Consider the following 26,354-nt stretch of genomic DNA (forward strand, 5'->3'; position numbering starts at 1 on the left):
TATATATATATATATATAATGGACTCAACAAACATTTGATATTATAGACCATATATGAAAAATATAACCATCACATTTTTCATATATGGTCTATAATATCAAAAGTTTGAGTCCATCAAGTAGTTTTTTTTCTATCTTGATAAGTTGCTTAGTTTATACTCTTCTGTCGTAGATCCTCTTGTTTGGCTTGCATACACTAAGCCGTGCAGGTGCAGCTCAGTGCACAGTCTCAGCTGACGTCCCAGCTCAGATGAAGTAACCCCCATGTGCATGTGCAGGAGTTACTTCATCTGGGCATGGCCAATCAAGCAGCTAAAGACTTAGAAACTGGGAGAAGATGGAAGTGACGGCAGGGAGGAGTGTGCTGACATTGCAGCATGAGAGGGCATTGCTTTGACAGGTAACTCTGACATAATATGCGAATATGCTGTGCATACCAACACCTTATGGCTAAAAAGCTTTTGGGACCACACTTTTTTTAGAATGACTTTACTTCCACTTTAAGACACCAATGCACAGTATGTAAACAGGGATTTGTATGATTTAATAAAAATTGGAGTTTACTATAGCTAGAAATATTGCACAGTTGCTGAATGGTATAAAGGCAGCTTGATTAGCCCAATGTAAGAGGGAGAGGCGAGGCTGGTATTATCATGAAAACAAAGTGATCGTATTATTTAATAGATTAAATATTTTACAGTCAATGCTCAGAATGCAAACAGCTTTATTAGACTGAAATTTCAGAGGGCAGACAAGCCAAATTTTATTATGAATTTATAAATAACATTTTATTATTCAGAAATAATTGTACAGACTTGATGGACACTATGTAAGCAGCTTTAGGAGGCTACAATTTAAGAGGGAGAAACTAGGGAGGTTTTATCATTAGAAAAAAATTCTGAGTGTAGCATTTCATAGAATATATTTTTAAATATTGTGCAGACTCTATACATACTATGTAAGCTGCTTTAGTAAGCCACAGGCAGGTTTTAAATAAAACAATTCCTGAGACAGAAGCCAGAATTATTTCGCATACTTGATGCACAGTATATAAGCAGTTTTATTAGGCTAAAATTTAGAGTAGTATTAAACTCTCAAACTTTTTCCAATAATGAATCCAGATCAGACAAATATACATTGCCCAGCAAAGAGTTAATTTAACATTTTACCCAAACACTTCCAGTCATTATGTTTTCCAAACAGCTCAGGTTCTCAGATTAGCTTCCCTGAGCTACCTGTCCAGTACAAGATCACAAGAGACATTAAAGTCTCCATCAGCTGTCTATTAGCTTGGAGAAGGGAGGAGGGAGCAGAGAAAAGGGGATTGGTTTGGTTTGCTGTGCCTGTGTGTTTGTGGAGCAAAACAAATGAGAAACGCACTCAACAATTCGTCACCAGCTATACAGTAAGGTGCACACGAAATGGGCTTTGAACAGTAAAACAGTAGAAAGGTATCATGGCACACTCACAAACCAGCATGTAAAACAACTTGTCTCACCACTAAGGTTAATAACAGAGGTTTGGATACACGTCTTCTGCAGAAAATGTGAAAGCCGCACAGCCGCGCCAAGGCACCTCTTATAGTGCGGTCCTAACTCTAAACTTTGAATGTGTGTTTGTGGAAACACACACACAGCTTATTAGCACACACAAGGGTGGCACTGTAGGATCCTGCAAGGGAAAGGAGACACCATAAAACAAGATATTGGGACCAGTGCTTAGGAGATCAGCTGGTTCTGCAGTAAACTGACACTTTTAAACATGAAGGAGCCGCATCCATTGTAAGTGATTTAATCAGCATCTGGAAGCCTTTTGACTTTAATATAATTTTAAGAGGATGATACCAGGCAGGTTTTATTGGGAAACAAAAAGTATTACACATTATTTCTCAGACAACAGCCAGAAATAAAATACAAATTCACTGCACAGCATGTAAGCAGGTTTGCTAGGCTGATTTAGATTTAGAACCTACTCTCCTCCTACTAGCTTCTACTTTCCTATAGTTTTCAGGAGTCCCTCCAGTGCTGCCGCCGGTCTCCAACCCAGCACTGACCCCTCTCTCTTCCTGGCACTTCCTGACCCACGGAGTCTGTGTGGGTGCACGCTGCCTCCATTGACTTACCTTGTGTCTCTCCACGTCTGCCGGCCGAAGATCTGAACGGCGCATGCGCCCGCCCTATGATCCTTTGCAGCCACCCGAGAATCTTCAGATGTTCAGACGGGAGTGCGGGGCAGAGACACAGGTAAGTTTTAACCCTTTTGTAAATGTTTTTACATATAGCTACTGCTCGCTAGCAGTAGATATATGTAAAAATACATGAGGCTTTAATAATCCTTTAAGAATGGAGTGATGTGCTGCAAAAAAGAGCAGCTTTATCAGGAATGAGTTTATGCTGCTGACCTTGAAGTAAAAGAAGTACCCTAGTAAAATTGTGAGAAGAAAGGAATATGAAAATGTGAAGTAAAATAATAATAAAAAAAGTCTTTATGCTATTACCATATCTTTAGACTTGTGAAATATAAGTTTAGACTTTCATGTGTTGTTAAGAAGTTCAGTAAGTACCTTAGCAAAGGCTCTTTTTACTTAAGACTTACATAATTCTTACTTATGTAAAACGGCCTATACCTGGGGAAAGTAAAGACTTTGTAACTGGCTTGGTCAGAATATGGGTGATGGCCTGGTATAGTTAGGTCAGCCTGCCTAGTGGTGGTGATAGGTTCTCGGTTTGTACCATGTGTCCTGTCGCCCGCATTTGAACTATGTGTCCTGTAGCCCTGGCGATTTTCAGGGCCAGGTGTTCGGTTGGCTGCCAACAGACTAGGCCTGCAACCATGGAATTTAGGGGTCCCTTGCAACTAAGTTGTGATTAAGTAAGTATATGTCCTGGCATGGCTGTAGAAAGTGCAGCCAGATGGATAAACTGGGTTTTCAACTGCCCGTCACTGAAATTGTTTTACTGTAGGCCCAGTGCAGAAGCTGGCTTAACAACCCACTGCAAGTTGGCACTACAGATCTAAACCAAGTCTCCAACACACATTGAATTTATATTGCCCTGTATATAGCAATATATAGCACTGTTCAGCACTGTATAGTATAGCTACAACTGTCTCTCCATGCAAACACTCTGTAAGCTCCCTATATACTTCAAGTCTCCAAAAGGGAGGAGGCTGACATTATTGTCCCTTCTAAAACATTAACACACCTTGATATGACTATGATTAGCTGATCACTTACACATGGATGTCTAAAAAAAGTTAAATTATCAGTAGCCTCTTTTAAAATATGCAAGAATGTGGACAAAATACGAGAAACCATGAGCACTATTTCAAGAATGATGCACATCGTTGGAAGGACCAGTCTCTGTCTCCACTATGTTCAATGTGGACAGTCACTGAGCCTACAAACCATTCCTAAGTACATTCCACATCCTGAGACATCATTCCTTTAACCTCACTTGTTCTTATTAACATTACAAAGGAACCACTGCCATGTCTTCTTAACAAGTAAATACGACCTTCTGTTCTGGCTGTGGTATGTCCTTAGGTATCCTCACATCTAATGCAGCAGGGCTTAGACCATCTGTCCAGGGGAGAAGAAGCTGTGGGGACCAGTCTAGCAGCCAGGTGTAATTGAGGATCAGGTAGGTATATTTTATTATTTGAGCCTCTGGCCAAAAACAAGCAGTTGACCCTTGAAATGCGGGGGTAGCCCCACTTCAATGGTTAACTTTTTAGATTCCTGGAGTCCTCCCTAAACATTATGTTCAGAATCTGGTCCATCCACAGAGGTACCAAAGTATTTAAAGTTTAAATAGAACCTCTCTTCCCTTTCCTAACTTCCCTAATGGAGGGATGGTGGGTCCAGGAGAAAAAAAACCCTCACACAGGGCGCTGGATTCTTTTCCTGGATGGATGCGGCAGCACTGAGCCATTCAGGAGTCACAAATCTCTGTTACATGGGAGAAGGGCAATGAGTCACAGGCTCACCCATACCCAGAAGCGGCAAGTATTTTATTTTGCTCCAGAAGGCTGAATGAAGAATTGTAAGTTGAAGGGAAGGTGTGTGGGGGTTGTTAAATGACCCTTCTACTTAACCTTGCATAGGCAAGGAAAATGTACCTCTATATTTTAAAGGCAACTGTGATGGGTGTTTAATTAGTGAAAGTTGGAATAACTAATGAAATCATACTTTAATATAATGTAGGTGTGCAGTGGTATAGCACATATACAAAAGAAGCATTGTAGTTTGTTTTCTGTTGCTAAATGATACAGTAATGTGACAATTTGATGTACTTGCTGAGAGAAATGCATCAAGCGCAAAAATTAGAGTTCACTATGGGATGTAGCAATGTTGCCTTGACAGGCCAATTGGGTTCTCATCTGGGTCTGATATTGGGTGTGTATGTTAAAAATATACATAAGCGATCTACTTATTGTATAGTGTATTCCTGCTTCAAATAAACTCTCTGTTTATTACAATAATTTTCTGGATATCTGTAACTCATCTTAGAATTTTGAGCTACTGCATTGGGTGTGCTGACATACATTAACTACAAACTATAAAAATACAGTTCTATTTATGTTGAAATAATATAGTAAAAAGGTAGAAAAGAAAGTTAATAGTGTTTCAGGAATACAGAAGGATAGATGTTTAAGATTAATTAGAAGAATAATCTTTAACTATGAACACTAGAGTAATAACTGAAAATATATCATTTTTATGTCTGGAAACAAAATCCACTCAATTCAATCAGCAGATACAAAATAGATACAAAATATCCATTAAATACAATTTTGCTTGAAATAATAACAACACATATTGTCTGAGAAATGAATTCAGCACTTTTAGTTATGAAATTGAAACACATGTCTAGATTTGATTATCTTAATATTTGGTATAATATATGTGTTTATTTTTTTTCTGTTGTAGATACAAAGCTATTGTAAATCCAATGGATATCCAAACATCGAGTGCTGTTCTGTGGACATGTATAAAAGCTGCAGCCATCTGGTTCATTTCAATGCTCTTGGCAGTCCCTGAAGCTGTGTTTTCTGAAGTGGCACACATCAACGGATCAGACAATGTCAGCTTCACAGCTTGTATACCATACCCACAAAATGATGAGATGCATCCCAAGATTCACGCAGTACTTATTTTCTTGGTCTACTATCTTGTTCCGCTCACTATTATCAGTATTTACTACTATCATATTGCAAGAACTTTAATTAAGAGTGCTCACAACATTCCTGGGGAATACAGTGAGCATTCTAAGAGGCAGGTGAGTAAATTTTTATATAATAGACATATGTAGCATGGTATCACCATCATTTCTTGCTTTAAATATAGCATTTGTGCACATAACCAGTCATATTTATTGATTAAGCTCAAGAACCATTTATTCTTTAGTTATGTGCCTATTAATTTGTGTTAGGGAACCAAGAAACCAGACAGAAACTTAAAGCGCAGGTTTAAAAAATAAACATAAATGCCAAAAACAATGGGGAAAGTCCAGGACGTTGTCAGTGCCAAGCCAGGGGTCAGATGCCAAAGTGGGTAGTCAGCCAAACCAGGTCAGGGAGCACTGAGAGCAGGATGAATGGAAACGTCAGCTAGAGCCAGGGTCACACACACGAAGAACAGGAACAACTGCAGAGCACTTGGTAGATCAGAAAACATGCAGAGGCCGAGAGTGAATGGACAAGCTGATGGTTAAATAATGAGCTGGTGTTTGCATCATCACTCTGAGACAGGAATTAGCCAGGGTTTTACTAGTACTTGCAGAATGATGAATGGGTTTGATCATAATAGGGTGCCAAAAAGGAACAAGCAACTGAACAAGAAACCCTGATAATTTGGCAATAACTTATAGGGTTTATTTATAAATGTTTTCAAATGAAATTCACACAATTTACCCAGGATTCTCACATTTTCTAATTAGCTTATATTGAAAAATGTGTGAATATTGGGTGAATATCATGTTCATCTTGTGTGAAAACATGTATAAATAGGCCCAATACTGTTCATACTTATAACAAACAAGACTTCCTTTTGGAGGTATTGTCTATCAAGGGTTACTGATTCTCAATATATTTCAATAAAGCCTTCTTAGAACAGATCCTAATGGTAGGATTACCATTTACAGTTTTTTAATGAAAGATGCAGATGTAAAAATATTAAAAATGACCTTTAAAATTACATGAACTAGTTCAAACTTATATGTAATTGTATTAATTTTTTTACATACACTTTAATTGGCTAGATCAAGCTCTTTTTTTTTACATTAAAAACAGTAACACACCCTGCTTTTTGAAATGAACACACTGCTCACCAGCACTGTAGCTATTCTTTACTAGCTGTATGTTTAGAGCCCCCTACCCTCACGCTTAAAAGAATCACCTACTGCTGAAGACAATATGGGCTAGCGTCAACATTGTGGGGTCTCTCCCTCATACAGCCATATCTTTGCTTAGATTACAGGGGACATGCAACATTTTTAAACTTTTTAAAATAAAATAAATTAAAAAATACACCATTATTTAATGCTTGCCAATTAGCATTTGTCACTTGGACTGTGGAAGTAGTATGGGCAAATAAAAGATATATTTTCAATTCAATATTCCTATAGCACCCTCAACACAAGTAAAGAATACTAGGTATATGTATGCACTAAGTGGTAATTAGTGGCTTTAGAAATACATTCAGACTAATTCAATTTTCATATTCCTTTTAGATGTTTTATCCTATTATTTTTTTTTTTGACTTTAAAACAATGATATTATACAGCCATTTTGCCACCCATGCCATTGATCAAGGTTGTACCACTGTCACTTGAGTGTTTAAATAAAGGAATGTCAGGACTGCTTAACAGCAAACTACACAATACAATGGATTGTAATAACCTTTGAATGTATTCTTCTAGAGCAATCAACTGAAAATTTCATTTGTAAACCCAATTCATTATTCATTTGTTCAGTGCTGTTTTGTTTTGCTCCAATAAAGGCAGTTCAATCATTTCACTGTCGTTGTGGAATAGTGTGGGATAATTATTAAGAAAAGAGAATGCTGTTTAAGATTATACTAGAAAAACTTTGAATAGCTGTGAAGTGTTTATGAAAAATATTGTTGAAAGTGTAGTAGAGATAATGGTCTAAAACTGAGAAAAAAAGAAACCTTAAGCTTAACCGAAAGACTGAAAGATAATTAATTGCAAAATGATTTACTGGTTAGATCTAGGTTTTATGGGCATCAAAAAAAGGATTCTGAAGAGAGTTAAAGCTAAGAAAATATTAAAATAAAAGAGCACTAAAGTAAACACTATAATTTTAGTGCCCTTAGGTTATTTTAAAATGTAACTTGTGAAAATGAAACATAACAAATGATAATATGAATGGAAAACAGACAGCTATATGTTCCTTCACATACCATTGTTAATATTCCAGAGAAATCAGGGACTCCCCAAACCCATGGACCTCAATATGTAAAACTTGGCTCCCAGCTGTCTTTGTTACAGAAGTTCAGAGTAAGAAATGCATTGGTGTGGTAGATCTCTAGCCTTGGAGCTGGATGGTGCCATTTGTTTATAATCCATCAAAATCCAAATTAAATAAAAAATCCTGTTGAAGGCTATGGAGGAAGAAGGGTCATGTTAGAAAAGTCTGGCCATTTTAGGGCTACTAGGCAAACTATTGTAAAAATAACAGCATGGGAAGCTGGGCTCTGCCATGGGGGACATGTACCAATGCCAATTCTTTAAAAAAATACCCTGCAATGGGCCCTTTTTATTTGTCTTTTAGGGCAACATGGAAAAAACGAATCCCTTAATTTACAGGCTTGAAGAATGCCTTAAAGTTGTATGTGGTGTTCAAGAACAGCATGAATTTCCCAGACAGCCTAAACAACAGCATACTTCGGTAGCACATAGTTGGCTTTTTTTGGGGTAGTTTTAGCATCCATACAGTGTAATATTTCGCAGCGGCAGGACATTTTTGATGATCAAGACTGGGCTCAATATGTACAAAGAGCACACGTAACCAAAGCAACTTACTTTAATGTTAGTGCTGAGCAAGCATTACTACCCCAATTCCCATAAGCAGAGTTATCATTTCTAAAAATTACTTCCTACATGTAGGGTCCCATTTAGAAAGAATAGAAGATATACTGCAAAAGTGATACTCCACACCATAGCCTGCATTTTTACTATGCAATCATTTTAAAAGCACCATATACACATATACAGGCATGGCCCAAAATATTGGCACCCTTGCATTTCTGTCAGATAATGCACCACTGCACGCAGAAAATTGTTGCAATCTAAAATGTTTAGGCATTCTCATGTTTATTTGTTGTGTTTGTATTGGTATGACACAAAAATGTGGAGAAAAAAAGCCAAATGTAGCACATTGCACGCAGAACTCCAAACATGGACAAAATTATTGGCACCTTCTCCAAATTGCAAGAAATAATTGCATTCCAAATTTGTGATGCTCCTGTAATTTGTAATTAAACTCACCTGTATCAATTACCAGGTGCTGACAATATAGAAATCACACCGGCAACCAATTAAAATGGTGAAAAATGTACTCAACCTTTCTGTCGTGTGTCTCTGTGTGCAACACGGAGCATGGAGAAGAGAAAGATCAGCAAAGAATTGTCTGAGGATTTGAGAATGAAAATTGTGGAAAAGCATGGACAATCTCAAGGTTACAAGTCCATCTTCAGAGATCTTAATGTTCCTGTGTCCACTGTGCGCAATATTGTAAAGAAGTTTACAGCCCATGGCACTGTAGCTAACCTCCCTGGACGTGGACGAAAGAGAACAATTGATGAAAGATTGCAATGAAGGATTGTTCGAATGGTGGATAAAGACCCTTGATCAACTTCCAGACAAATTCAAGCTAAACTTCAGGCGCAGGGTACAACTGTGTCAGTTTGCACTATACGTCACCATCTGAATGAAATGGGATGCTATGGTAGGAGACCCAGGAGGACCCCACTGCTGGCACAGAAACATAAAAAATCGAGATTGCAGTTTGCCAAAACGTACCTGAGAAAGCCAAAGTCCTTTTGGAAGAATGTGCTGTGGACATACAAAAGAAATTACAGCTTTTTGGTAAAGCCCATCATTTTACTGTTTTCAGAAAAAGAAATGAAGCCTTTAAAGAAAAAAATACAGTCCCTACAGTCAAACATAGTGGAGGTTCACTGATGTTTTGGGGTTGCTTTGCTTCTTCAGGCACTGGATGTTTTGTCTGTGTGCATAGCATTATGAAATTTGAAGACTACCAAAGAATTCTGGGGTGCAATGTAGGGCCCAGCGTCAGAAAGTTGGGTCTCCGTCAGAGGTCATGGGTCTTACAGTAGGACAATGACCCAAAACACACGTCAAAAAGCAACCAGAAATAGTTTCAGACAAAACGCTAGAGAGTACTGAACTGACCAGCTATTACTTTATTTACTCTTTTTCTGTTCTGCTCGGTCCCTCTGAGGGACCGAGCAGAACAGCTGAGCCGAATGCCGCTCAGCTATTCGGCATTTTTAAGAATAGCCCGAACAGCAGTGAGAAGCCTGCCGGAGTTTCGGCTCAGCCGGTCCAGATGTTGGATCGGCTGAGTTGAACTCCTTCTGCACTTCGGGTCGGCCGAACATGCTGAGCATGTTCGGCTGACCCAAAGCCACTCGAAGCAAGCCGATGTACGGCTGATTTCAGCCGATGTACGGCTGAAATCAGCCGTACCAGCCTGAAGTGAATAGCCGAACAGTGTTCCGCTCACTTCACTTCAGATCGGTCATTCACTCGGCTGCCCTTGGCAGCTTGGTGAATAGACCCCTAAGTGTTCTCTTGCACATACACTGCCTGGCCAAAAAAACCCACAAACTCTAATATTTTTTTGTACCGCATTTATTTCCATCCAGGGTTGCATTAGCTTTTGACCAAGAACTTGTAGTGATGATGGAAGAGTCTGAACACTGTGTAAAGTCTTCTCCAACACAAAAATTCTCAATAGGGTTAAGGTCTGGACTTTGTGGTAGCCAATCCATGTGTTAAAATGATGTCTCATGTTTCCTGAACCACTCTCTCACAATTTGAGCCCATTGAATCCTGGCATTGTCATCCTCGAATATCAGTGAAGAAAAAATCCATTGATGGAAAAACCTGGTCATTCAGTATATTTATAATGAGACAGCTGGTCTCATTTTCTGGGGACATAACCCGGGGCGCCGCCTCCCCTGCTGTCGACCGCGGGCCCGCTTCCTCCTCCACTGCCGGGTCCGGCCTCCTCCACCGCTGCTGCTGGCTCTCATTGACTCAGCAGTGGCTGTGGAGAGGAACGCGCTGCTGCACAGATTACTGTCATTACTGTCAGTGACTCAACAGCGGCTTGTTCCTCTTCAGAGCCGCCAGTGAAATCCACCAGCAGAGGATACCATAGCGACCCAGGCGGCCCGCTCGGCATCTGGCCGGGCCCCCCTGTGCCCCAGGCCCCATAACAACCGCCTGGGTCGCTATGGTGATTGTTACGCCACTGGACATAACATTGCTGAACCTAGACTATTTATCCATTGAAAGGCTCTTACCTATTTGTTTATCTAAATCCAGGTGGTGACCTTTTTTGGCCAGGCAGTGTATATATTGGCCACGGTGTCAAAAAAATAGCAGTGCCACTCAGAATTCAGCATCCAGCAATAATCTCCCATCATATCAATGTTCCGCCGGCCTTGTTATCTGTTTTTCACCTCCCTAATATCATGATGGAAACATCCAGCCTGTTCCTCCCTAATGGAAAAATTAGCATCCTAAAGTTTTTCATTGTTCCAGCATGTTTTTCAACAATGGGTGCATGTTCAGTGTCTTTATTATTCCCAAGGAACTTCATCCTTGTAGACAAAATTTCGATCTTACAGCAGTCTTCTAATGTCCAGACTAACAAAAGTACCTTCTTTTAATTTTGCTTTGGATAGGTTAGCTAACTTCTTGCAGAGGTACTTAAAGCATTCTCCACTTAGAATGCTTTCACAGACTGTTTCATAAAATCATTAAATAACAAGCCCAAATACCAAAGTCAAAAAGGGGTGAGACAAGCCAAACTAGTGCAATTCCATGGTCAGGGCAGGAAGCGCAAAATCAGCAGTCTAGAAAACAGTCCGAGGGCCAGGTAGTCAGGAGTTCAAAACTGCAGTGTAGGAATGCAGATAATGCTGACTCTCTGTGAGCAGGGCTTCAGAATAAGGTAGCACTGAGCTAGTAGTGTTATGAGATTTTAAAGCCCAGGGCTGGAAGAAATACCCCTGTTGCTGTTGAAACAGAGGTGGAATTAGGGTAGTGCTCAGTGTATTATAGAAGGCTTGTGTAACTTCGGAGGAAGTGAGATTCTGCATCTTATCCGTTGCTATGCACGCTGGTGCAATACCTCTATTGGGGCTTATAGACATCACAGTGGGATCCCCGTGTGTGAAGTTACCACGGGAGAAGGCCCCGACGCCGTGACCAGCGCAGCACCTGACACACACATATGGCGCCATGCAGGACCACGCTCCCATGGCACAGCCACAGCAGAGAAATGCCAGCAACATGTCTTTGGTGCCCGGGGATCTGGAGAGTGGTGTCTCCACACACCACGGCTGCCAGGTGAGGGACCGCCGAAGAGGTGAGCAACGCTTCCGTGCGCCATGACAGCTGTAGGTTTCAGTTCAGAGTAATGTGCCTATGATCAGGTAACTATGAACAGTAGTCAGTGCTTGTCATTGGGTAGACTACATAAAAGTAGTACAGTACACAAGAAGCATTGCAGATCAGTACACTATACTGTGTTGTGCTCTGTGCAGAAGACTGTACAAAATAACAAGATCAGTGTCTGCTCCCTTAGATACACTTGAGTGCTGGCTCCTCTCTGCTCTATGTCCCCTCTCCTTCCTTCTTCGCCCTACCTGTGACTCTCCCTGGCAGCGTCACTCATTTAGCACAGCAGGGGGAGGGGAGCCTTGTCAGCCAATGGCTCATTTTTACATACAATTCCCCCTGCCTCTGTTATTCTCTCTCAGCTCTGTGTCTCTTTTTCACTCTCTCCCTCTTGCTGACAGCTTCACACTCAAGTGGAGAGCCCACCCCCAGCTCTAACATTAACTCTCTGCTTTCTCCAGTAAACACAGCAGTTACATGAGTGATTGAGCAGTGTTGTAAGGAACTACAAGTCACAGCATTGCTCACTTTTGTTTCACAAGCAGGGGGAATTTAATGTACATAGGAGCATCCCACTAGGGGCTCCCCTCCCCCTGCTGTGGTGAATGACAGCGCTTATCTCTAATGGCTACTGCTGGCAGAGACGAGCCATATCAATCACAGTATCCATCTCCTTGCCCCCCTTTACCCCATGGCTGTCCAACCACACTGCTCAGCAAGGACAGTATGGACAGGAATGATCCCAATTGTGGTGTGCACTGAATCTTTTGGGGAAGGGGATTTCAAAAATATTTTTGATTTGTAATGATCCTTCTATTTTAAGGTCTCCACAATTCTTTCAGTCATGATCAATTTATTTTATCCTTGTTAAAACTAAATCCTAGTTCTCATAACTTTCTTTGAGATGTACTAAGTGACCAACATACACAGGGGCATACATGTTCCTATTGTGCAAAAGCTGTTTTTAGACTGTTGATTAATCCACTTTGTACTCAATGCCAGATTTCTGTATCAAACCATGAATATCACTACAGTGAATAAAATCATACCCCTGTGAAAAGTAGGGAATAACTTATTTTCAATGCTTCTTTACACACATATCAATGGTCCAGCTGGTAATTACTTTTTTTGATCTGGGGTTGATTTACTAAAGGCAAATAGGCTGTTAACGTTTCAAGGGAATTTTTCCTTTGCTTACAAAAACTAGAGGAAAATTCCAGCACAAGGGGTGCGAAGGGGGGTTCTTCACAGTTAGAGTGGTTAGGGTCTGGAACTCACTGCCACAGACAGTGATTTCAGCTAAGAGTGTAGAATTGTTCAAGAAACTTTTGGACGATTTCCTGAGGGACCGTAATATACAGGGGTACAAGTACTCCTAAGAACGAGATCCTATAGGTTGGACTTAATGGACTAATGTCTTTATTCAACCTCAAATACTATGTAACTATGGTGAAAACACTTTGCAAAGAATATCTAATCATGTACAAGGAAAATTAAAAAAGAAAAAGTATTTTTGCTTACACAACATTGGATGATGGAAGTCAGCAGAGCTTTATTTCATTCACTAAACTAAGGGAAAATTCCCTTGCAACGTACAAATTCCCTTTAAAAATGAACAGCCTATTTGCTTTTAATAAATCAGCCCCTAAGAGTTCAACTGAATCATTGGGTAATCCCAAAGCTCTCTCTAAATTATGTATTTCAGATAGAGTAATAACGCAGGGTCTTCACTTCTTATATCACACTGAAATTCTTCATGAGTGATATCTAAACCAGAATTACTAGGCAAATATTCCAATTGCTCACAGAAATTGCACCCTATGATCAGCATCTGCACCCTAATCAAAGTTGAGCAGCAACTGAACTTGCAACTTGTGTGGCTTGGTGACCCAGTATTTATAGACTGTTAGAAATTTCTAGTAGTTTCTAATAATCTGGGTCATTTAGAGTCAAACCACTAAATGACATCTTTTATTTTTTAATATCTTCTGTCTCACTTTCAGGCACTTTCTCTTTCACCTTTTCATTTTCTCTGCTTAGCTTGTCCTTGATCATGCACTTGCTTAATGATGAACTCCATATGTTGTCTAGATGCCAACAGTGGGTCTTTCTCAGGATCAGCAAACAAACTGACTTCCGCAGCTAGCATCTATTTCTATTTATTTCCATTCTGCTGGTGGCTCTAGCTAGTTCTAGCTAGTCTGCACTCATCTTTCAACTTATTCATGATTCATGTTCATTTACTAAAGACAAATAGGCTGTTCACTTTGCAAGGAAATTCTCTCATAGCTTAGTAAATGTGGTGATGTTCTGCTGACTGCTATTATCTAATCATATGCAAGCAAAAATACAGTTTTATTTTTATTTTCCTTGAATGTGATTCTTTGCAAAGTGTATTTTCACCACATTAACTAAGCTAAGAAAAAATTCCATTGCAAAGTGAACAGCCTATTTGCCTTTAGTAAGTCAACACCTGTGTCTGTAATTCTAGTGAAAAAAAACTGTTGTTCTTTAGTGGATTTGGTTTACACTGCAGGTATACAGTTATTGGATTTTAAACCTGGTATGAGTTCTAACTCTTGTAGTATATTAGTCTTGTTTCAAACTTCTTGGATATTAGCAATATACTGAGTTGTTGAGGCATATATATACACCTTTTAGTTACAAAAATTAATCAAAAAGCTCAAAACAAAAGATTAGCTAGAGCTGATTTTCAAACATCTTTTCAGTTTTGTTTAATGGTATTTCGTGTTTTTTAAGTTCTGCTTTTTTCACATGCACAGAAATCAAAATTTTACAGTGGCAGTAAACTATAAATTTTTCCACTGTCCCAAAACAGCTAAAAAAAACCTTCCCAACATATTACAAACTAAAGTTTATCTATCGAAGAATAATAAATTATCAATGTTTTATAAATATGCTTCTGGGATATACCTCAATATACCTTTTCTTTTGTAATATGCAGTAATTATAATGCAGTGTTCTTTTTATCTCTTATGTTAAAATGAACCTAAAAGAACAGAGACAGTACATTCTTCAGGAAGTTTAAAATGATTTTAACAATAGAATTTTAACAATAGAATTTTAACAAAAGAACCAAGTAAAAATTACAACGATTAAGATGGCTTCTTTCATTTGAAGAAGAACTCTGGGTGGAAATGTTATTAACTCTTACAGGGAGGCTACCCTCGCACTGCAAGGATTAACTGCTTGTTTTTGTCTAGGTGCTAAAAAAAGTTATACTCACCTGAACTGCCGAGCCAACTCCCTGCTTCTCTGAAGCGTGTCCCCTCCTCTGCTGCACAGATAGAATGTTCCTCAGCGTCCTCACATCTATACACTTGTAAAGAATCTTATGACTCAAGGATCCTTAGACTGCTGCAGAGGAGGGGGAGAGAGGCTCTATGGACCGGTCTAAGAAGAAGCTGACTCAAATGCTTATTTTAACAAGCAGTTAACCCTTGTAGTGCGGTGGTAGCCCCACTGCAAGGGTTATTAAAATGTTTCCCTTCTTTAACATGTATTTTCAATATTAGTTAAAGCAATATAGATTTCCAAGGGACACCACATCCTTTAATTCACTATTCAATTTTTATTTAAACCCTTAGGCTACATTTATTGGGAATTTTTAGGCATCCTGTATAGTAAAAATAAATATAAATAAATATAATATAAAAATAAATATAAATAAATATATGGCTTTACCCGTATTTGGAATCCTTTTGGGTTTTTTAAAATCTAAAAATGTATGAAATATTGAAAAATTACATACACATTAAAAATAAGCATTTATTATTCTAAGATATTGCTCATGAAGATTTTTTATACAACATAATATCAATATCATGCACAATAAACTTGCACCTGTTCTCCTAACATGAAATAGTCTCAAGATGATATCTCAAACATAGTCATTATAAATTTCTGTTCTTGGTTACCAGACCAAGATGTCGCTGAATCTCCAAAGAGGGTTTGTTTGAAGGGGTTCACTCAGTGTTACATAGCAGTGCGTTTCCCAGACAAAGTATGCTTCTTCAGACCAAATTGTTCACTATCTGATTTCTATACAAAAATACGGCATAGATTAATAACATATACAGGAAAAACTAATTTTACATAATATTACAACATTTGTATACATACATATACATGATTTGGGGACACATGCAGACCACACACCCTCATCCACCATGCATAGCTGGACCATGTTATCTCCTCCCCGGGAGACTGCCAAGGACATTTAGCCAACCCACTAGAAAGTCAAAATACTATTAAATTAAGCTTGTTTCAATTGAATTTATTGAAGAGTGGATTTGTTTTTATAGCAGAGTTATGTATGTAGCTATCATATATTACCTGCCAGTCAAAAAGGCTAAAGAATATTTTTGCTGTGGTTTCCAAACTGTTAGAGATCTTTAATACATATGGATCGGTTTCTAGAAAAAATATTAACATAATTCATATGTATAAATAATATATGGTATATCCAAAAATGATAACAGCCCCCATGGACATATACAATATATTGCCAAAAGTATTGGGACACCCCTCCAAATCATAGGATTCAGGTGTTCTGTGAAATTTCCTTGCTACTAAATATTCCACGGTCAACTGTTAATGGTATTATAACAAAGTTGAAGCAACTGGGAACAACAGCAACTCAGCCACGAAGTGGTAGGCCACGTAAAATGACAGAACGAGGTCAGTGCATGCTGAAGCGCACAGTGCGCAGAAGTCGCCAACTGTCTGCAGAGTCAATAGCTACAGGCCTCCAAACGTCATGTGGCCTTCAGATTGGCACAGCAACAATGCGTGGAGAGCTTCAGTGAATGGGTTTCCATGGCCGAGCAGCTGCATCCAAGCCTTACATCACCAAGTGCAATGCAAAGCGTTGGATGCAGTGGTGTAAAGCACGCCGCCACTGGACTCTAGTGAAGTGGAGATGTGTTCTCTGGAGTGACGAATCAAGTTTCTCTGTCTGGCTATCCGATAGACGTGTCTGGATATGGCGGTTCCCAGGAGAACAGTACTTGCCTGACTGCATTGTGCCAAGTGTGAAGTTTGGTGGAGCTAGGATTATGGTGTGGGGTTGTTTTTCAGGGGTTGGGCTTGGCTCCTTAGTTCCAGTGAAAGGAACTCTTAAGGCATCAGCATACAAAGTCATTTTGGACAATTTTCATGCTTCCAACTTTGTGGGAACAGTTTGGTGATGGCCCCTTCCTGATCCAACATGACTGTGCACCAGTGCACAAAGCAAGGTCCATAAAGACATGGATGAACGAGTTTGGGGTGGAAGAACTTGACTGGCCTGCACAGAGCCCTGCCCTCAACCTGATAGAACACCTTTAGTATGAATTAGAGCAGAGACTGCGAGCCAGGCCTTCTCATCCAACATCAGTACCTGACCTCACAAATGCGCTTCTGGAAGAATGGTCAAACATTCCCATAGACACACTCCTAAACCTCGTGGACAGCCTTCCCAGAAGAGTTGAAGCTGTTATAGCTGCAAAGGGTGGGCCAACTCAATATTGAACCCGATTAAGACTGGGATGCAATTAAAGTTCATGTGTGTGTAAAAGGAGGCGTCCCAATACTTTTGGCAATATAGTGTATATTTCAAAGTCTCTATTTTAGTTTATTATTGATCAATTCTACTGGGAGATGAAAAAATTTTTTTGTCTCCCAGAGTTAATATTTTTTGGATGTTGTATGTGTATGGAAATCTATAGCAGCACTGTACACAACCCAAAATTAGCGTATAATCAATTATATGGATTCAAGGATCATGGTCATTATGTGTGATCATTCAGGCCTGCACTTCAAGAGCACCCTGAACTTTTATCACTGCTCTCTCTCTCTTTATTTTGATAAATCAGGTTCACCGTCTTTGGTTATGTCAATAAAAAAATTATATTCACAAGGAAAATTGTTCTGCTACTTTCTTGTTTAGCATTACTTCTTCCTTGGTCAGTGCCCTGCTTACTGTACAGAGAGGAAGGTGCTGAATCATTGTAAAGGTGGCCATACACATTACAACCACTGTACAACATTTTTGTCTCAACATCGCACCCTTGTTCAATTTTCATTCAAATAGCCCATCATGCACAGACCAATGTAGTTCGCAATTATCGTTTGTCAGCACCACTAACTGGACAATTTTCGTCGATTGAACAACCAAATTTTCATTTGAGCATGTTCAGTTTTCATGTTGAGATTTTTGTTGTACGAAAACACCACTAATCCATCGATTTTCGTCAAACTATACGAACATTTTCTAGCTTGCTTGAAAGATGAAAATCTGCCAGCTCTACAGTAATTGCGGTTGTGCACTTCCCATCAACTGGCAGATTTTCGGACGAAAATGCAATCACGGTCAAAAATTGGCTGATAGTTTTAGGGTGTATGGGCACCATTAGGATGCTGAAGGAGGAGGGGGGCATAGGGAGCTGCACTACTTAACCAGGAAGAAAAATTGCTTACTTAGGAACTACATGTGTTACCTGTCTGGCTGTACAATATGGAAAATATCTGTAAAAAATAGGTCAAGGCAACTGGACTCTGTTTTTACAGATATACCTGCATGAATGAGAACCTTCACAGAAATATGGAAAATGTGTGTAAATCACACATTTGCTGTTCAGAATTATAGAATTATGATGCATCTTTTAAGTAAGCAGTAAACATATATGTATTTCAAGTTACAATTTTACCTGCATTTACAGAGGGACTCTGCTTAATCAAATATTGTGGAGACAACTAGGAGTTGAGAATGCTCACTCAACCATTGTGTGACTATTAAGTTCAATTATCTAATCATGTGAAAATGACCTGCACTTGCACCTGATTAGGTATTAAAAGTAAATTGGAATTTGCTTTTCACATGATTGGATAATTGAAGTGAATATTCACACAATTTAAGTGAATATCCTCAACTACGTTTGTAAATCAGCCTTAATACATTAAAACCTAAATCCAACCCAAACTTGTTTTGTCTTGTTTGAGCTAGGTGGTGGAAAGGGTAAAACCTGTCAGGTTTTTATTTCTCTTTTTACCTCCTGTACCAATGACACGGTGTCAAATACCGAATGTGATAGTAAATTTACCCAACAGAGACAGCACCAAATATCCAATTTTGTAGAGTGGGGAAAGCTTAGAATCTTTGTCACTCAAAACTTTAAAGATAGATTTTATACCTTTATAGTTGAAAAAAAGGTATCACTGTGCATCATCATGTTTTCTAATAGAACATGAGGTGTTCTTTACCTGAGACTGGGATGCACTATGACATAATTTTGAGTATCAACAGAGGGTATGTGGTTAATTTGCTGAATGCAACTCTACAGAAAGAAAAATGCAATCTAATACAAGCTTAAAATGTATAAAAAACATTAATTTTATTTACATTTGGAGTTTTTACAGAGTTTAAGATTGTATAGCTCTTATTCTCTGATGCCTCAAAAATCCCACTCTTATTATTGTGGAGTTGTATGTCTGTTGGGTACGTGGTATCTTTATATACTGAATTGGTGGCAACTTATAGTTTGGTTCATTTACTCAGCTCTCTCCTAGCGCAGCAGTGTCAGTTCTCCTGCCACGCCTCCAGATGTCGCTGCAGCAGCCGCGTCATCCCTAAATTTAACCTTTGGGGGTCACCACAACTTGGCAAATGTTACCAAGGGGTCCCGGCCCTAGAAAGGTTGAGAACCACTGATATAACTCAATGGTCAATAAACGTAATTGTGGTGAGTGTCTTTCATAGATGGGATATTCACTCTTCTGATGAAGCAAATCCTCCTTTTCGTATTACACGGCAGGTGCCGCTCACTCAGCGAGGGGAGAAATCCAATGTAGAAGAGGAATAAATGCGCCAAATGGTGAAGTACGTAAAAAACTGAATTTATTGCAACAATAAAACACACTTACAAGCTAGCCAGAATGAAATCGCCTTGCAGCAAAAAATCAATCGATTCCACCTAAGCAAACTGGAACCAAAAATCCACCTGCTAGTCACCTATGGTATAGCCTCAGTATGTGTCCTATCCTTTCCATACTAAGGACTATTATTGAATATTGTCATATTGATTATTATTATGTTTGAAAATTTATGTTTATGAAAATTGACACATTGTTTTGAAGTTTATGCACGTTTATGAGCAGTAGTGCAGTGCACACGATTTATCAATTCACTTATTTATAGCACAGCAGCTGACACTGTTTAGTGTAATCATTGGATTTACTTTAGGGGAATATTTAGCGCAGCACATTTATATATATATATATACACGTATCCCAAAGGTTTTCTATCGGATTAGGGTCAGGGCTCTGTGCAAGCCAGTCAAGTTCCTCCACCCCAAACTCACTCATCCATGTCTTTATGGACCTTGCTTTGTGCACTGGTGCGCAAACATCTTGGAACAGGAAGGGGCCATCCCCAAACTGTTCCCACAAAGTTGGGAGCATTAAATTGGCCAAAATGTCTTGGTATGCCAATGCCTTAAGAATTCCCTTCACTGGAACTAAGAGGCCAAGACCAACTCTTGAAAAACAGCCCCACACCAAAACCCCTCCACCAAAATTTACACTTGGCACAATGCATTCAGGCAAGTACCGTTCTCCTGGCAACCGCCAAACCCAGACACGTCCATCACATTGCCATACAGAGAAGTGTGATTCGTCACTCCAGAGAACACGTCTACACTTCTCTAGAGTCTAGTGGCGGCGTGCTTTACACCACTGCATCCGACGCTTTGCATTGCACTTGGTGATGTAAGGCTTGGATGCAACTGCTCGGCCATGAAAACCCATTCCATGAAGCTCTCCATGCACTGTTGTTGTGCCAATCTGAAGGCCACATGAAGTTTGGAGGTCTGTAGCTATTGACTCTGCAGACAGTTGGCGCATTGTGTGCTTCAGCATTCACTAACCTCGCTCTGTCATTTTACGTGGCCTACCACTTCGTGGCTGAGCTGCTATTGTTCCCAGTTGCTTCCACTTTGTTATAGTACCACTAACAGTTGACCGCTGAATATTTAGTAGCAAGGAAATTTCACGGATGGACTTATTGCACAGGTGGCAACGGTACCACGCTTGAATTCACTGAGCTCCTGAGAGCGACCCATTCTTTCACAAATGTTTGTAGAAGCAGTCTCCATGCCTAGGTGCTTGATTTTACATACCTGTGGCCATGGAGGTGACTTGAACACCTGAATCCAAAGCTTGGCAATATAGTGTATATATACATTGCAAAGGAAATTATTCCCTTAGTTTAGTGATTTTACTTTGCAAGGTGTTTGTGTGCTACTCCATTAGTAAATCAACCCCTGCTTTATTTTTTGTAAAGTATTAAGCAGGTTACTGAGCAAATTAGGCTATATTTTACTAAAAGTATAATTATTCAGTCATCTGAAACTCATGCTGACATTTGGTTTGCTTTGAGAGGGTATAGAAGAGTTTGACTCTGTGTACTCATTGGGCTGATTAACCCTCAAATGCTGATCCAGATGAAGTGAGAAGAAATATCCCTAAAGGGGACAAAGGCTGCAATGAAATATGCAAGCTATTCTAATTCTTCTCACTTTACAGAAAACAAGTGCTTTACTGCTGTCTATTTACTTCCTAACCTGGTGATACAATAGGAGGTAAATGAGTTCAATCGGAGGTAAAGCCCTCCTCTTTGCTATCTATAAAAAAAAAAAAGTTTTGGCTGCAGCTCTGCTTAAAAAACCCCATATAAGATGAAATAAATATTGTGCTTCCTGTAACAAATGACGTAGTCCCCTTTAGGGATATTTCTTTATTAGGTGTTTTAAAACTGATGGCACTAAAATAAATGTTGTTTATTCTTGCCAGGTCTCTAGTATTAAGTCACAATCCATTTCTTTTCTTTTTTTTTTTCTAAGCTAGTGTTTATGTAATGCCTAACATTCTGTGTTAGATTATGATGATTACTGTTTTAGCCAATTGATCAAAGCATAAATTGCACTGGAATGACATTCAAAAGAATTGTGTTATCTTATAGTGTAAGTATTAGGAAATATTTCAGGACAAGGTGCACTTTGAAGCAGTAAATAGCACTTTCACCATAGTGACAGATGTTACATCAAAAAGCTTTTACACCACCTAGTTTTAAAAGGCTTTACACCTACTGCATCAGTCAATAAAGCATTAAAGTTAATTATACTTTTTTCCTTTTGAGTATGTACTTCCTATAATGGTATTCTTATCTTTGGGACAATGTTAATCACTCCATTATAGAACGGTGGCTTGTTTATATGTCTCTTTATGTTCTTTTATGAATATCAATAAAATATATTCCATAAGTGTTAATTAGTAATCCTGCACTAGATGGAAGTCAAAAGGCATGCTGTACTGTTTTTTTTATGTTATAGATTTATTTTAGTCAATATTTGTGCTTTAGCTTGCTATCAAGTACACTGTTTTTTGGAAATGGATGTTTATTATTTTCATCCTGGTTTATATGTGTTTATGGTGATACTATGAAGGTGTAATTCTCATCTAACTTAAAGTTTCCATTAATAAGTTAATGACAAAAAATCCAAATATTTAAAATAACTGGATACCTCGCAAAATGTATGATACACCTTGGTTATTGGTAGAGGACATATGTATTTTCTTTTAAGACCATTAAATAGGAGCAGGTCCTGTGTAGATTTGATTTTCTTTTTTGGGTCAGAGGGGGGCTGTTGAGATGTATTTCATATTATGCAACATTATTTGGGTATATGCAACTTAAGAAGAGTAATGGCTTCTAAACTGTGTCAGTTAGTTTAACTACAAATGATTCATAACCTGTTAGAGTAGAAATTTCAGAGATGTGGTTCAGATGGAGGTTGAGTTTGATTACATAAACTGATTGTTAAAAGGATTACAAGGCACATAGGTGGTTGGGAAGAATGTATGCCAGACAGGTCACAAGATACTAAAGGTGACACAAACTCCACTTTAGACAGATTGAGCTAATCTAGGTTAAATTTTTGGTTTCCCCCAAGTTTATGTTTTCATCTCTATTTTTGAGTTCTTGTTTTTTTGTTTGTTTTTTTTAGAAAACTCCAACTCAGAGCTAATTGCTGATAATAACATAGAAAGACTTCCTACTTGCTTGTGGCTCTCTAGTGATAACGACCTGCATGTCAGGTGTTGCAGATGGTAGTCCTTGGGTAATAGAAAGTAAGGATGCACAGATACCAGTTCAGGTACCAGTGCCTGTACTTGGCATTTTCAGGAGAACTACCAGGCTTACAGAGGTTGCAGCTGGGACCAGGCTCTGGCGCTCCACCAATGTCCTGAAATCATCAGTCTGCATTGTTTTAGAAAAACTGTCACATGACGATAAACAAAAAATTATCAGTAATTGGTATCTGTGAGGACAAGTATCAGTACTTGTACTTGGTCTGGAAAAATTGTATTGGGTCACCCCTAATATGTATATATATAAAACAAATCATACTTTAAAACAGGGTTAGTTGTAGCAAACAGGGTTAGACCTGTAGCAAATGCTCCCTAAAAATAACAGCTGCCTTCTAACTTTTGAGTTTTTCCCTAGTAGCTGGAAAAGTATCTGTACTTGTACTTGTACCAAGTACGGGACTTGGGATCTGTGCATCCCTAGTAGAAAGCATAAAATCTTTTAAACCCCTACTCTGCAAATTAATGAAGTGGGTGGGAACTTTACTGCTTAACTTGTTTTAATTGCCAGTAAGGGCTTAAAAATAATGTTACATACATATGTGGACTTAGGACTGCTTTTTTTTTCATTACTCAACACCCCATGTAATTTTAAATGTAATGCATTTAAGCCATTACATTTGTTTTAGAATAGGAAAGGTTAAGGAAGGTCAGGTTTTAATTACTATGCCTCTATTCTGGTCAGTTTCCCAAATCTTCTTCTCCCTGTCAATGCTGAATATGTCCCAGTGGGGATATATACAGCAATAAAAACACATTGCTTATTAGAGTCAGGATTTTTGTAATGCTGTAGCTCCGTTGTTATAGCATTTAGTACGGGACTGATAAGTAAGAGGTTAGGGTTTGGATTTAGGGGGGTCATATTTTAGGGTTAAGGTTAAGTGCTAAGGAATAATTCTAAGGGGTAAGTTATGGTCTAGATTCGGGTAAGGTTAAGTTTTAAGCTACCCATACATGGCTCGAATCTTGGCTGATTCCTGTGAATCAGCTAAAATTGGAGCTGTGGGTGCCCCTGCCAACACTACCTGTCTTGCCAAACTTTGGTTAAAAAAATAAAAGTAGCTGGGTGGAAAAAAGTCAGCCAAGACAGCTGATTGACTGCAGTCAATCAGCTGCTGTCACTGTTCAGTCATTAGGATGAGCAAAAGGGATCTTTATGTGCATGGCCATCTTAAACTGTTACAGCACGGACATGGACATACCAATATATCTTAACCAATGTTATGTGATATTGGACAACATTTTTTGAGTTCAATGACTTTGGCAAAAGAGTATAATGTATTGCTGAAACACAGTGAGGAAACTAACATGGGTCATCTTTTTTTTTTTGCAGATGGAAACAAGAAAACGTCTTGCAAAAATTGTCCTAGTATTTGTTGGCTGTTTTGCTCTCTGTTGGTTCCCAAACCATGTGTTATATATGTACCGTTCCTTTAACTATAATGAAATTGATCCTTCTTTGGGACATATGATTATCACCTTGGTTGCACGTGTCTTGAGTTTTTCTAATTCCTGTGTCAACCCTTTTGCACTTTATCTGCTGAGTGAAAGTTTTAGGAGACATTTTAACAGTCAACTTTGTTGTCGGAGAAAGAGGCGTCATGAGAGATCAACTAGTTACCTACTCAATTCATCTGCTGTTCGAATGACCTCTATAAAGAGCAATGTTAAGAATACAGTAACTAGTACTACACTCCTCAATGGTCAATGTCGTCAGGAGGTCTCTTTGTAATTGTTTTATAAATAAGAAAATTGTGACTTCAATTCAGTGAAAATAAATATTGTTGCAAAGGAACTGGGGTTGTAAAGTGAAAATGTGTGCAGCTTCTTATGTTTTGTAAAAAAATTAGAATGGATCCTCAGTAAAATTACATTTTAATATGTCCATACTTATATACGGTAGTTTAAAATGGCCATTTGAGTGTAATCTATAATGTTCTTAAAACACAGATTACTTGTTCTATGGTTTTTAAAGCCCGCTGTATGTTTACATGTTATTGTTTATTCATGCAATAATCATACAGGCTGTATAAAATTGTTTTCATGATGATAAACTAATAATAAAAAGGACATTAGTTATTGCAAATGTAAAATATGAATAAGTTCAATTGTGTAGTACTTAATAAATTCACATATTCAAAGTATTATCATCATCAACTTTATGACATAGTTGTTAAAATGAATAAGGAATATGCAGGAATGTGAGCAAGCAAATTGTTCTGTGAATGGCAGTACACTGCTAAAAACAGGTTAAATTCTGCACATCATTGATTGCTTAGGAACATTTTAGGGCACACGCATCGGACCTGGATCTGAAATTATGCAGTGTAATCTGCTTAATTTAGGGCAGCTTAGAAAATGATCATCTGTTTTTATTTAAAATATTGTATAACAAAATAACTGGCAGGAAAGATAGTATGAAATAGAAAAGTGGTAGAAACACATTCATAATTCAGAAATTGAAATTATATTCATTGGACCCTGCAAGGGAAAGGAGCCACCCCTAAAACAGGATGTCAGGGACAGTGCTCAGGGGACCAGCTGATTCTGCAGGAAACTAAAACTTTTAAACATTAAAAAGCAGCATCCATTGTAAGTAATCAGGATTTGAAATAGCTTAAAAACTTTTTGACTTCAATGCCACTTTAACTGAATCCCTGCTAAGACACTCTGGGTGTGCAATTTTGGGACATTCATTCAACTTTCTAATAGTTCATGGGGTCAAATCAATGATTAATTTAGACGCAATGATGAAAAAAGGTGCATGTTGAAAAATTATTCTTGATCAAATGAAATTTTAACAGTTAACATGATTTTCATTCGGGAAACTCCATTCATTCCAAAATCAAATGTTACATCAAAACGAAAATCAAACTAAATTGTAAACATTCGTCAAGTGTCTAAAGGCATTATCGAATGTTCCGACAAGATTGTACGAACATTCATTCCAAAATCTACCAGTGTATATCCAATTTAGGTTTAGCACACATTTGTTCATTTTTAACATCCGAACCCTTGGAATCTATTCTATCTGATCTATTTATTACATTCTCTAGGACGTGATTGGATGTGAGAAGTACACATATGTTTCCTTCACTTCACAGCACTCCACTTGTGTATCACGGTCTGAAACAACAAAATCCTATAGTCCTGAAGAATATAAACCCAGTGGCTTAGTCATCTGATATTGTTATGCATGTTTAGGAGCCAGGAGACATCATGTTGTCACTAAAAAGCAAAAACTGTCAGACTTTAGGCAGTCTCAGCTGTAAGAGTCTTTTTCTGACACAGTAGGGTTGATTTACTAAGAACAAAAAAAAAATCCTGCGCAGCATAATGGAATTTTACTTAGCTTAGTGAATTAAGTTAGGATGTTTACTAATCATCTAATAAATTGCAAGGCAAAATCCTGTTTCCTCTGCACATAATTGTGTAATCAAAAGTGAGCATACTTTACTTCTCGGATATTCC

At 38.5% G+C, this 26,354-nt stretch overlaps 1 protein-coding gene across 1 annotated transcript; it reads left to right on the forward strand.

Annotated features, from left to right (window-relative positions):
• The first annotated feature begins 4,937 nt into the window (after positions 1-4,937).
• On the forward strand, positions 4,938-24,630 carry NMBR (neuromedin B receptor). Its single transcript, XM_018570680.1, has 2 exons — positions 4,938-5,279; positions 24,217-24,630. Exons 1-2 carry the CDS (start codon positions 4,953-4,955, stop codon positions 24,613-24,615), a joined length of 726 nt encoding a protein of 241 aa, XP_018426182.1. The 5' UTR covers positions 4,938-4,952; the 3' UTR covers positions 24,616-24,630.
• Positions 24,631-26,354: the final 1,724 nt, after the last annotated feature.

This window comes from Nanorana parkeri, unplaced genomic scaffold (genome assembly GCF_000935625.1).
Source record: "Nanorana parkeri isolate BGI_ZX_2015 unplaced genomic scaffold, ASM93562v1 scaffold1574, whole genome shotgun sequence".
Classification (NCBI taxonomy): domain Eukaryota; kingdom Metazoa; phylum Chordata; class Amphibia; order Anura; family Dicroglossidae; genus Nanorana; species Nanorana parkeri.